Source organism: Equus caballus, chromosome 11, assembly GCF_041296265.1.
Source record: "Equus caballus isolate H_3958 breed thoroughbred chromosome 11, TB-T2T, whole genome shotgun sequence".
Lineage (NCBI taxonomy): Eukaryota > Metazoa > Chordata > Mammalia > Perissodactyla > Equidae > Equus > Equus caballus.
The window spans coordinates 26179372-26191930 of record NC_091694.1 but is presented as its reverse complement, the minus strand read 5'-3'; the positions used below and the strand labels follow the sequence as shown (position 1 = coordinate 26191930).

General features: G+C 48.2%; 1 protein-coding gene across 7 annotated transcripts in view; it reads right to left on the bottom strand.

The window, feature by feature from the left end:
* ACSF2 (acyl-CoA synthetase family member 2) overlaps window positions 1–6959 on the bottom strand; it is a 31259-nt gene extending 24300 nt beyond the window's left edge. For 5 of the 7 annotated variants that reach the window (XM_070226294.1, XM_023652716.2, XM_070226296.1 and 2 more), the window contains exon 1: window positions 6413–6679. In XM_070226294.1, the coding sequence (XP_070082395.1) occupies window positions 6413–6540 (128 nt within the window). In that variant the 5' untranslated portion in view covers window positions 6541–6679. Of the gene's footprint in view, window positions 1–6412 lie in introns of all 7 variants that reach the window. The other 2 variants (XM_001502763.6, XM_023652715.2) reach the window with 2 other exon arrangements.
* Between the last annotated feature and the right edge of the window lie 5600 nt (window positions 6960–12559).

Genomic DNA, 12559 nt, shown 5'->3' with positions numbered 1-12559 from the left:
CAGGTGGCAAATAAGCAGGTGCAAAGATAGCCAACATCATTAGCTAGAAGGAAAATGCATATTAAAATCACAGTCAGATATCACTATACACCTATCAGAATGGCAAAAATAAAAAATAGTGACAATACCAAATGCTGGCGAGGATGCTGGATCACTCATACATTGTTGGTGGGATTGTAAAAGGGTACAATCATTCTGGAAAACAGGTCATTTCTTTAAAAACTAAACAGGCAACTACCCTATGAGCCAGCAATTGCACTTCTGGGCAATTATTCCAAAGAAATGAAGAATTATGTTCCCAGAGAAATGAAGACCTATGTTCACACAAAAACCTATACATGAATGTTTATAGCAGCCTTATTCAAGAAAACTGGAAACAACCCAAATGTCCTTCAGTGGGTGAATGGTTAAACCAACTGTATATCCATGTCAAGAATATGACTCAACTTATACTATTTAGCAATTAAAAGAAGGAACTGTTGATACACAAAACAACCTGTATGAATCTCCAGAGAATTATGTTGCGTGAAAAAAACCAATCCCAAAAGGTTGTATGCTGTATGACTCCATTTACACAACATCTTGAAATTACAAAATCGTATAAATAGAGAACAGATTACAGATTGCTAGAGGTTGAGGAGCGGCTGGAGGCAGGAGAAAAATGCCTATGGTTATGAAAGGGAAACTTGAAGGGCCCCTGCCAGGATGGAAATGTTCTGTATCCTGATTGTACCAATGTCAATATCCTGGTTGTGACACCGTACTACAGTTTTGCGAGATGTTATCATTAGGGGAAACTGGATAAAGGGTATATGGATCTGTTTGTATTACTTCTTAAAACTGCATGTGAATGCACAATTATCTCAAAAAATTATTACCAAAAAATGTCCTTAGATTATAGAATATTGGGAACCACAAGGTGTCAGCGGGCTGCCCAGTTCAGCGGTCTTGAAGTCACCCTGTTCTCAACGCTCTCTGCTGGGATGGCCCCTTGACAAATTTGTAAGACCTATTCTGGGACCCCCACTTCTCAGCTTGCCTTCCTGCTGCCATACCCAAGAGGTGAAATACTGGACAGATAAGATCATGTCCTTTTCCCCATGGTTATCAAGGAAAGCTAAAACATTTAATGTATAACACACACTTGCATGAATTTTTGTCAGGATTAGTGGGTCATGTTTCCCAAAAGCATCCCTTTGTTTTTGAGTGAAAGAAGCCAGACACAAGAGTATATACTCTAAGATTCAAGAGGAGGCAAAATTAGCCTATGGAGATTAGAAATCAGAACTGTGGTAGCCTCTGGTTGGAGAAGGGAATTGACTGGAAAGAGGCACAAGAGAAATTTCTAGAGCTATGCTGTCTATATCGTAGCCACCAGTCATATGTGGCTGTGGAACACCTGAAATGTGGCTAGTCTGAATTGAGTGTTCTATGTTAAATATGTACCAGATTTGGAAGATTTTATGAAAAAAAAAAGTAAAATATCTCATTAACAATTTTTAAAAGATTGACCGCACGCTGAAATGATATTTTGGCTATACTAAGTTAAAGAAAATATATCATTAAAATTAATGTCACCTACTTCTTGTTATTTTTTTAATACGGCTACCAGAAAACAAAATTACATATGTGGCTCACATTATATTTCTATTGAACAGCACTGTTTAGAACGATGGACAAGTTCTATATCTTGAGGTATTGAGTAATGGGTGTATACATTTGTTAAAATTTATCAAACTACAGACTTAAGATTTGTGATTTTACTGTATGTAATTATACCATAAAGCCCCATGATCTTTCCACCACTCACCATAACCTTCCTGAAGGAGTCTACAGCCTACAAAGGACACAGGTGACAAAGAGCTCCCAAGTGGTGACAGCTACAATAAAGATTTGAGCAAGGTACTCTATTTTGGTGGAAGCTTCCATTCTTAGCATCTCGAATAAAACCACTGGTGTATGTGTGTTTGTGTGTACCTAGAGACAGTACGCAGGAAATCATTACTGAGTCTAGCAAACTCAAGAAGACAGAGGACGTTTCTGAAAGCATGAAATACTTGGGGTTGGGAGGCATCCATGCTGCAGGTCTTCCCTTGGGCTACTTGTTCGGAGCCCCTGGGGAAAGCACACAGGCATCAGGGTGGGGGCTGATTCAGGGCACTTGCCCCTTGATGGGATCACTAAGGCACACACAAGGTCTAGGTCTTAGCTTTCAAGGGACAAAACCCTCGATGTTCTCTGTTCACTCACAGAGGACTAGAGAGAACACCGAGATTCAGGAGGTTAGGAGGCGTTCACAAGGGATCAAATACAGTCAGACTTCACGTAAGTATGAAGGCTTCAGCTTGCAACCACAGCCCTCTCAGATTCAGAATCAGGCTGGATGCCCAGCCTCCTTAGGAATCACAGAATGTCTGCAGAAATGAATGGAGAGTGCTTCTCGTCCAAGCGGCCTATTTTACAAAGAAACCAAGGTCCAGAGAGATTGAGTCATTTGCTCTAAAGCCCTACTGAGCTAGAAGTGGTAGGGCTGGGATTTGCTTCCCTGTCATCTGACTCCCACATGGAGAAACACTCCCATGCCAACGACATTCACAAAACATGATTCCCAAGCTAGAAAGACAACTTGTTTATTTCCCAAGGGAGAGGGACCTGGCAGAATTGTTGGGACCTGTCATTTCTCAGGACACTCCCCTCGCAAGGCCCACTCAAGAGATGAAATTACATGCTGTACTTTGGTTTGTTCAACATATGATCAGCGAAAAAAACAAAAACAAAAAACCCAGCCCTTTATCTCAACAGTCAGCATAAGCACAGGCCAGTCAATATACCCAGCCCCAGCCGGGTTCAGACAGTTGACCCTGCCAGAACTGTCTTCCTCCAACTCTACAGACAAGGTTACTAAAATGTAGGCCTTGGGGTCACGGTAGGAATTTGCAAGGCCATTGTTACATAAGCACTCATATTATACTCATATAATAGCTCATTACTACAATGGGTTGAAAATTTCCTGGGCACCAGGCTGTAGGTTAAGAATTTTCTTAGGTAACCTCATTTAACCCTCACAACACTCTTTACACATGAGAAAAGTCAAGTTCAACTAAGTCCCAAAGCTACCAGCTAGAAAGTGGTTCATTTGGACCCAGATTTTCTGGCTCCAAAGTTTCTGTCTGTAGATTGAATAAAGAAAATAATGTGGGGTAGATTAGGAGGGCTTCATACCCTCCTAAAGGCTTCTTACATCAATCTACAGCCCTATGGTTGGAGGGATCAGGCTCAAAGCCCAGCCTCTTTAGAAGTCTTCCCTAATCCCATTTCCACCAATCAGATTCTTCCCAGCTTTGATTGACATTCTCCATGGTACAGCACCCTTTCTGCCTTGAATTGGAGAGTCTATGGCTTCCCCTATAGATCCCATTTAGGCAAAGAACTCAGTGGAAACGAGTTCATCCATCTTTGTACACCCCACTGCACCCTCCACAGCAGACTGCATACCTACTACGTGCAAGGCAGAAAAGGGTAACTAATACCAATTTGTACCATTTACTGATTACAATGCCCAAGTTTATGGTTTATTTTCCAGTGTTACATTTAGGCTGGAGGATGCCCTGAGTAATGTATAGGTATAAGCATTACCAAATCATTTATTAATCATCTTTGGGGGATTATGGGAAGAGTCTCTTTTCTGTAACTATTACAGTTTTCACCCAAAACATTTCCTGGCTTAACACAATCTTCTCATATAGGGACAGCATTTTATAGTTTCTGATACTGGTCCCATCTGACTACAGCTATCCCCCTGGAGGGTGGCCCATGAAGCCCACTTATGCCTCTGCCCCTACCATTAGCATCAACTCACTGGAGCCCAGCTCTGAGCACCACACCCAATTCCAAGAGGTTTAGGCCACTGTTCCTTCTGTCTTTCCCAGCTCCAAGTGCTCCCAAAACCCTGAATGCAGCTGCCTCACAGGCTAGCTTTAGAGGTCAGGAGGAAGCCTGCTCGTCTCGGGATCATCAAGGAGTCAGCATTGGATTCCTCTCTCCAAGGCTCCCTGAGGCCTCAGACTAGCCCATCCACCTTCCTCTGGGAAGGGGAGGTGTGGACAAGGGGAAGATGTTGGTGGTTCAGGAAACTTGGAGAGCAACGGACAGCTTCTTCTTTCCTTCTGGGGGAAAAGGCTCTGGACAGCCTTGACTTCGATGGAGAAGGGAGGATCCAGCAGATCCAAGGACTGGACTTCTGGCTGGGCAGAGGCTACCATCTTGGCAATTGGCCAAGAGAGAGAACCTGGTGCAAAAAGGAGGCCACTGAGGAGAGAATCCTTTCCTACTTTCATATCAGTTGGAATTCCTACTCAGACACCATGTGAAGGTTCTCAGGGAACAGCCCTGCCCCAAAGGAAAGGCAGAGAAGAGCAAGCCTTTGTCAATCCAGCAAGCAGGTAGCATAAGTGACACTTGCCAGGCTCAGAAGTTGGGTAAGGTACTCAAGATCATGCATCGAGTAGGTGGAGGAGCCAGGGCTGTGACCCAAGGCAGTCTGGCTTCAAAGTTCTTGCTTTTTCCTAACAGGCAAGACTGGGGGTATGGGGAGTAACAAGCCTGGGGTGTTGGGCGGCAGGAAAGCAGGCTTTATGTGAATAGATCAGAAAGAGCAGAGAGCTGAAGTCCAGGAGCTTTCCACACCATGGCACTTGGAACATCGGGTAGTGATCAGCTTGACTCATCGTTTCCCCCCAGACTACAAATTCCTAGAGGACTAGGTTCTATGGGTTCTATAGCCACAGCACCCACCAGGTGCTTGACATGACATGTTCTCAGGAATATCCGTTGAATGCTTGAGACTCTTGAGGTTTCTGAAGGAGAAAGTAGGAGTGAAATCAGGCCAAACCACCATAATCAGCAGGTAATGGTTCAAGCACAAGGAATGGAAGGAATTAGGCCAAATGCTCAGGAAGTCTTATCCCTGGACAAACAGATCTGCTCCCCACACTAAGTCAGACTTCCTCTGAGGCCTGGTGCCCCTATTCTGAGGTTGCGGGCCTGTAACAGGTAAGGGACCTGCTTTGCTTATCCACAAAGAAGTCAAAGGTCAGGCATGTTGCCAGGTAGCGAGAGGTAGCCTAAACACGGTACAAAAGTGTAGCATCATGAAACATGTACACTTTTGGAGGTAACTTTTCTTAGAGCCCTCACAGTCTAAGGGGGTCCCCAGGAGTCCAGAGGTGGGGCTTGGAGGCTAGTGGGTAGCGATGGCGGAGCTTGCCTAGGGAGGACCTGGGAGGTAACGAGTGACAGAGCTAGAAGAGAACCCAGCTCTTTTCATCAGAGTCCCATCAGCTAATCAGCCTTCAGCCATTGGGTTTTAGAAAACAAGGCATAGCAATCTGAAAGCCTTGCATGCTTTCTAGTTTTCGGGAACCAGCAGGTTCAAAACATTGTGATCTTGGAGTTCTAGTCAAAAGAGGAGTTTGCATCTCTCTCCAACTCCCCACAACCAAAATTTTCTTTTTTTAAACCAAACAGTTCTCTCATTTGAGAAGATTCTTTGGCTTCTCCTCACTTTTCCATGCCCAGGCAGGCCCACACCTCACCTGGTGTCCAAAAACCATGTCCTGACCCCAGACTTAGTCCCTGACCCATGTGGGTGGCAGGATAGGCTCAGCGGTGTGCAGGCCCCCCCACCCCCACCCCCACCCCCACCCTCCGGTGCCGAAGATAACAACCACCACTGAAAACATCAGTGGGGGACCTCAACTCTGCTTAACCAGTACACTTTCACATTTGCAAACTTACAGGAAGGCAGCGTTACTTATGATACTGCTATAGAGGCAGCAAAGCTACTGGGAACACATCCTCCACCAGCCAGCCCCGATCCCACCCTTTTGCCCTGAGGACAGAAGAAAACAGGCCCAGCAGGTAGCAAGGAGCAAAAGCAGTGTTTGTCAGCAGCTGGTGAGAAGGGAGACTGCTGAGCTCAGCAGCCTGGGAAGGGGCAAGATCGGGCTGAAGATCTGTAAGTTTATCCCTGAAGGGGGTCCAGCTCAGAGGCAGTGTCCTGGGGACAGAGCCAAGGCCTGCCCTGCCCCTCCCCCTCAAGCTAGACTGCTAAAGGCCCACACTCCTGGTCCCGTGAAGGGAAGAATCTAGAGTCCTAGACCAGAACCCGCACTCAGGGCAGGGTCACTGCCAGCCCCGAGCCGCAGCCCCAATCTGCGTGGGCCAGGCCAGCATTTCCTGTTGCCTAGGTGCTAGACGCGGGTTACCTACTCCCCAGAGCGCGCCATCCAGACGTGCGGCAGCCGTGGGCCTCCCAGCCCGAGTGGGATCGGCCCCCAGCGAAGCTCTGCAGGACCCCGAAGAGCCCCTCTCGGGGGACTGGCCCGTCCCCTCTGTTCCCCGGTCCGCATACCTGAGGGGACGGACGCCCTGCCACCTCGCTTCCTGCCAACCCCGGGAGAGGACAGCCCGGGCCCCCAGCACCCCTGGGCTCCGGGCGCACAGCCTCCCGAGGCGTAGCATCCAGACGTAGACAGCCATGGCTCGCTAGGCCCCGCGTCCCAGCCGGAGTAAACTTTTGAAGTGAGCCGAGGCGGGGCGAGCGCGGAGCAAGCGGGGAGGCGGGGAGGGTCGCCTCTGCCTATGGGGTGCGGAGGACTCGGTCCTGGCGGGGCGGGGCGGGGCGGGGCGGGGCGGGGCGGGGTGAGGCGTGGAGGAAGGGACTCCGCGCCGGGCACCTTCCTCTCGGACCCGAGGCCCTCCCCCTCCTGCCCTCGTAGAATTGCCCTGATTTCCCTCGGGATCCGAAGGCTCCGGCTGCAGCCCAAGGCAGATCTCCTCTTCCAACCACCGGGAACCTGGGTTTGGGGGCGCAAGAGCTTGCTTCTTGATTTCGTAGAGGGGCTGCTAGCGGTGCGTGACTGCGGGGCGGGCGGCGAGGCCCAGACGCGTCCACACCCGGAGCCAGGTTTGGCGCGCGGGTCACGTGCTGGCCCCCCGGGGTTGCGAGCCCGAGGCCAGGGGAGCCGGCGCTAAGCGCCCCTGGGGCGTGCCAGCTGGAGCAGAGGGCTGGCGGCAGGTGGGGAGGCAGCCAGGACAAAGGGTGCGGCGGGGGAGCCTTCTCAGGGGCCCGCGGGGGTGGGCCGAGTCCCGGCTGCGGCCAGAGGTCAGCTTCAGAAGGGACGCCAGTTGGTAGCCCCATCTCCCACGCAGCAGCTCCCATCCCTCCTCCTGGGCCTCTGCCTTGCCCTGCCGTGCACCATAAGGTGGAGTCAGGGATTGGAACCTGTGTTTCTCATCCCCGTCTACCGGCCCTAGCTCAGCGGGCCCCGGTCCCTTGCGCTGCCCTGGGCGCAAACAAAGGACCTTACGGAAGGCTCAGCCCACTGTCCTTCTCGCTCTCCCTCCAGCCCTCCTTATGGTCCCCTGAGGCCCAGGTGTGGGTGCGGTGCTAGGACCTGGACAGAGCTTCAGGAGTACTGACTGCCCATCTTTGGTGCTGGCTGGGAAAGGTGGCCCTGGGCACATGTGCCAGATTCACATGGAGTCGGTCTAGCCTTGACCCTTCCTCCAGAGGAGGAGGGGGAGACCAATGGGGGAAAGGCCCTGGCAGGGTGACCTCCCTTCTCCTGACCCAGAGGTGGTGATGTAGGTGGGCCAGGCAGAAGGCCTGGCTAAGCGTGGTGCCTGGCATGAGAAGACCTTTGCCCTTATCTGGGAACTCTGGCTCCTGTGAGGTCGTGAGGAGACTGCGCTGCTCCTCTTTGTGATCCTAAGAGTGACAGCGGATCCCCCTGAAACCCTGGTTCCTGGGGAGAGTCTCCACACTTCAAATTGTGTGTCTAAGGGGCGGGAAGGAAAACAAAGAAGCAGAGAGATTATGAGGAGCTGGGCTTGCAATGGCATGCCTTCCTAATTAGACTAACTCACTGACTCTGAGCCTGGGCCAGAAATGTGGGGCCCTGGGGTGTCTCCAAGTCCAGGGTATGAGCCCTGCCTGGCATGTTCTGCCACCACCTTGCTGGGTGACCTTCGGAAGTCCTTTGTGCCTCTCAGGGCCTGTGAAGTGAGGCATGGAGACTGATCTCACAGGCCCCTCCACTTTCCTCGCTAGTTTGAAGGTCAGCCTGGAAGAAGGGAGGAATGAGTTGCTCCTTGGACTTTGATCCAGCCTCGGCTCTCCACACTCTGGCTTTCCTGACTTCCCAGACACACACGTGTGAAATCATGGCCTCCAGTTTCAGGATGATCTCCCACCTGTCAGGCTCTTCAAGGATGCAGTTTCTGGCCCTCACAATCACCCTGCAAGGGACAGGTGTGCCTTGGAATGTGTCCCTGTTTTCATGGATGAAGAAACTGAGACCTAGAGAGGTTCAGCTACTTGCCCAAGGTCAAGGTGGGCACAGTGAACACAGGCCAAGGGTCTTCCCATACTCAACTTTGTGGCTTTGGGCGAGGCCACTCCAGCCTCAATCATAGTCTTTATAATGGGCATAATAATACCAGCCTCATGCGGAGGGTTGGGGTGAGGATTGAGCAACGTGGCACAGAACTGGCACTTGGCCAGCTTTCAGTGACTGTTTCTTTCTCTATCCTCTCCTTCCTCCTGTGTCTACACTCAGACCTTCCTCTGTGTTAGGTGTTGCAAACCATTTATAGGAGGAGGAATTAGTTTCCATCTCTGCAAAGCCTTCAGAGGGCTGGTAGGCACTGGTTCCATGGAGAGGGAGGAGGGCTGGGAGAAAGGGGAGTGACGAGGCCTCACTGGGGAGTTCCTGAGTCCCAGTAGCAGATCATGTTGGCCAGAATTCTTGGGGACCACTTTGAGGGAGAGGGAGCAGGGCACACCGGCCATCCAGGTCCTTCAACTTTCCTCCCTCTCCCTTCACCAACTCCACTCCTCACTGCTCCCCAAGGGGCTTTCTGCCCAAGTGGAGCACATGTGCTGCATGCTGCACACGGTCCCTGGGATTTTGCTTATGCCATTGTCTACCCTCAGAAAGCCCTCAGTCCCTCCCCTTTGCCAATATCCTTCCCTTCTGTGCTTCAAAAATAGCTTAAAGTGTAAACACCATTTGTTGAGTTTTTAAATTCTTAGATCAGTCTACGAATAAAGTCCAGAAGACTTTGTCACAACTAGGGAACAGAGTGTAAATGCTGTGAACCTTGGAAGTCACACCTGACAGTAGGTGAGGACAAGAGATGGGGAGTGGAGGCAAATATTCTTACCTTAGAAACTGAGATGTTGAGAGATCCTGTCCACCAATGATGGAACATGAAATCAAAGAGTATGCTATTTAAAGTTACAAAGTTATTTAAAGTGTATTTACAAAGTATTTAAAGTTATTTAAAGTGTATGTACAAAAATAACAATAAACTATATTAGGAGGACTTGAGGAGGAGAGGTGGGAGTGCAAATCCTTACCTATCAAGTGGGAAAACAAGAAATGGCTCAATAAGTATATTATTTAGAAGTAAATAACAGAAGAAGATAAAACAGAAATGGTTAAAATAGTTCAAAATGGTTCCCTTTGGACTTGAATAGACATTTCTCCAAAGAAGATATACGAATGGCTAACAAACACAAGAAAAGATGCTCAACATCACTAGTCATTAGGGAAATGCAAATCAAAACCACAGTGAGATACCACCTCATACCTATTAGGATGGTTACTATTGGGGCCGGCCCTGGGGCCGAGTGGTTAAGTTTGTGCGCTCCGCTTTGGTGGCCCAGGGTTTTGCTGGTTCGGATCCTGGGCAGGGACCTAGCACCGCTCGTCAAGTCATGCTGAGGCGGCATCCCACATAGCAGAGCCAGAAGGACCTACAACTAGAATATACAACTATGTACTGGGGTGCTTTTAGGAGAAGAAGAAGAAAAAAAAGAAGATTGGCAACAGATGTTAGCTCAGGTGCCAATCTTAAAAAAAAAAAAAGGTGCAATAGAGATGTGGTAAGTCAGGGGAAAGTCTCCAAATTTGTTTTTTTTTTAAAGATTTTATTTTTTCCTTTTTCTCCCCAAAGCCCCCTGGTACATAGTTGTATATTCTTCGTTGTGGGTCCTTCTAGTTGTGGCGTGTGGGACTCTGCCTCAGCGTGGTTTGATGAGCAGTGCCATGTCAGCGCCCAGGATTCGAAGCAACGAAACACTGGGCCGCCTGCAGCGGAGCGCGCGAACTTAACCACTCGGCCACGGGGCCAGCCCCTCCAAATTTGTTTTTTTTAAAAAAGGCAGTTACTGTCAACAAAACAGAAAACAACAACTGTTGGTGAGGATGTGGAGAAATTGGAACCAAAGTGCATTGCTGATCGGAATGTGAAATTGTTCAGCCACTGTGGGAGACTGTAGGGCAGTTCCTCAAAAAAGTCACAACAGAATTACCACATGATCCAGAAACTCCACTTCTGGGCATCTACCCCAGAGAGTTCAAAGTAGGGGTTGAACAGACATTTATACACCAGTGTTCATAGTGGCATTATTCATAACAGCCAAAAGGCAGAGACAACCCAAATGTCCATCAATCAACAAACGGATAAACAGAATGTGGTATATTTCTATATATACAATAGAATATTATTCAGCCTCATAAAAAAGGAAATTCTGACACATGCTACAACAGGGATGGACCTCAAAGACATTATGCTGAGTGAAATAAACCAGACACAAGGACAAATACTATATGATTCCACTTATATGAGGTCCCTAGTGTAGTTAAATTCATAGAGGCAGGAAGTAGAATGGTGGTTACCGAGGGCTGGGAGATGGGGAATGGGTAGTATTTTTTGTGTGTGGGCACAGAGCTTTAGTTTGGGAAGATGAAAAAGTTCTGGACATGTATGATGGTGATAGTTGCACAACACTGTGAATGTACTTAATGCCACTGAACTGCATACTTAAAAATGGTAAAAATTTTTTTTTTTTTGAGGAAGATTAGCCCTGAGCTAACTGCTGCCAATCCTCCTCTTTTTGCTGAGGAAGACTGGCCCTGAGCTAACATACACGCCCATCTTCCTCTACTTGATACGTGGGACGCCTACCACAGCATGGCTTTTGCTAAGCGGTGCCATGTCCGCACCCGGGATCTGAACCGGGGAACCCCGGGCTTCCGAGAAGGGGAACGTGCGAACTTAACCGCTGCGCCACCGGGCCGGCCCCAAAAATGGTAAATTTTGTTTATATCTATTTTGCCACATACATACAAAAAATGTTCTCTGTAGAGCATGGGACTGCGAGGAAGGGTGGGGCAGAGAACTGCTGCATTTTGTTAAAAAGCCTTTTTCTTGTCTTATTTTCCTACAACAGGGTACATGTTTTATCTTGATACAGTGTTTTCTCTACAGGCCGAGGGAGGCATCCTGGCTTGTGCCATTGATCATTTACAGGGACCAGCATGTTTTGTGAGGTTTTTACTGTAAAGCAAATTGTGCAAAGGGCTTCCACTGCCCTTCAGTCAGTCGTGGAGTCAGATCTGGGAAGAAGCCAGCTCTGCTTTTTCTCTCAATGACCTTGAGCATGTTTCTTTTCTTGTGTAATGTTTCATAGCTCTTTGTTGTGTTTGACTGTTTCCAAGTAGTGTATGAAAAATGTCCCTTTTAAAGAATTTTCTTCATTGTGTGTCTGAGATGGGAGCTGTCTAGTAAATGCAGTGGTCATGAAGGGGAGGTGGGAAAAAGGAGAGCATGCTGGTAACCACATAAAGAAGACGGGAGAGGAGGATGAGGGAGGGACTTTTAATTTTGAAGGAAGATGTGACAGTGACCTAGAACATAATGCTTACACTCTGCCAATCAGATCCAGTAGCCAGTACCCTCTGTGGAAAAAAAAACAAGGCTGATAAAAATGGTTCTAAAAACGGATGTTTCTGATTTTCAAACTGAAAGTGAAAATAAGGAACTTGTTGTGAACCGCTTTGTAGAGCAAAATTATTTTGATCAGAACTAATAACTGATGGCAGACACAGGCGGATGTGATCTTCGACAATCAGTATTTTCTTGCCAACAGCTCAAAATTGAAAAACTAAATAAGCTGCAATCCTAGCAGCTGCAAAAGGCTGTGAAAGCCTTGCTTTCGTAAAGAGCTTAGGACAAAAATCTTTCTTTGGGTGATGTGGTTTTTAACTTTTCTTGGGCCAAAGTCAACAGCTAAAGTCAACTGTGAAGTCCTGGATAAAGACTCAATGTTATCAGATCAAACGGTACTTTATCTTCATTGACTCATTCATTGGCTCAACAGACATTCATTGAGTGTCTACTTGGTACCAGGAACAATGCTGGGCCCTCAGGCTGGTGATACAAATCTCCAGACATGATCTGCTCTCAGAGAGCTCACTGTCTTGTAGAGAACACCAACCATGAGACTGACGATGGCAGGCGGTGTGGTCAGTGCTGCGGGAGACAGGCTCCTACCCTAGGTGTATCGCAGGAGGTCTCCTAGAGATCTGAGCCGAGTCCTGAGAAATGAGTAATATATTCGTTTCCTATTACTACTGGAATAAACTGCACAAATTTAGTGGCTTAACAATGATAGAAGTTTATTCTCTTACAGTTCTGGAGGCCAGAA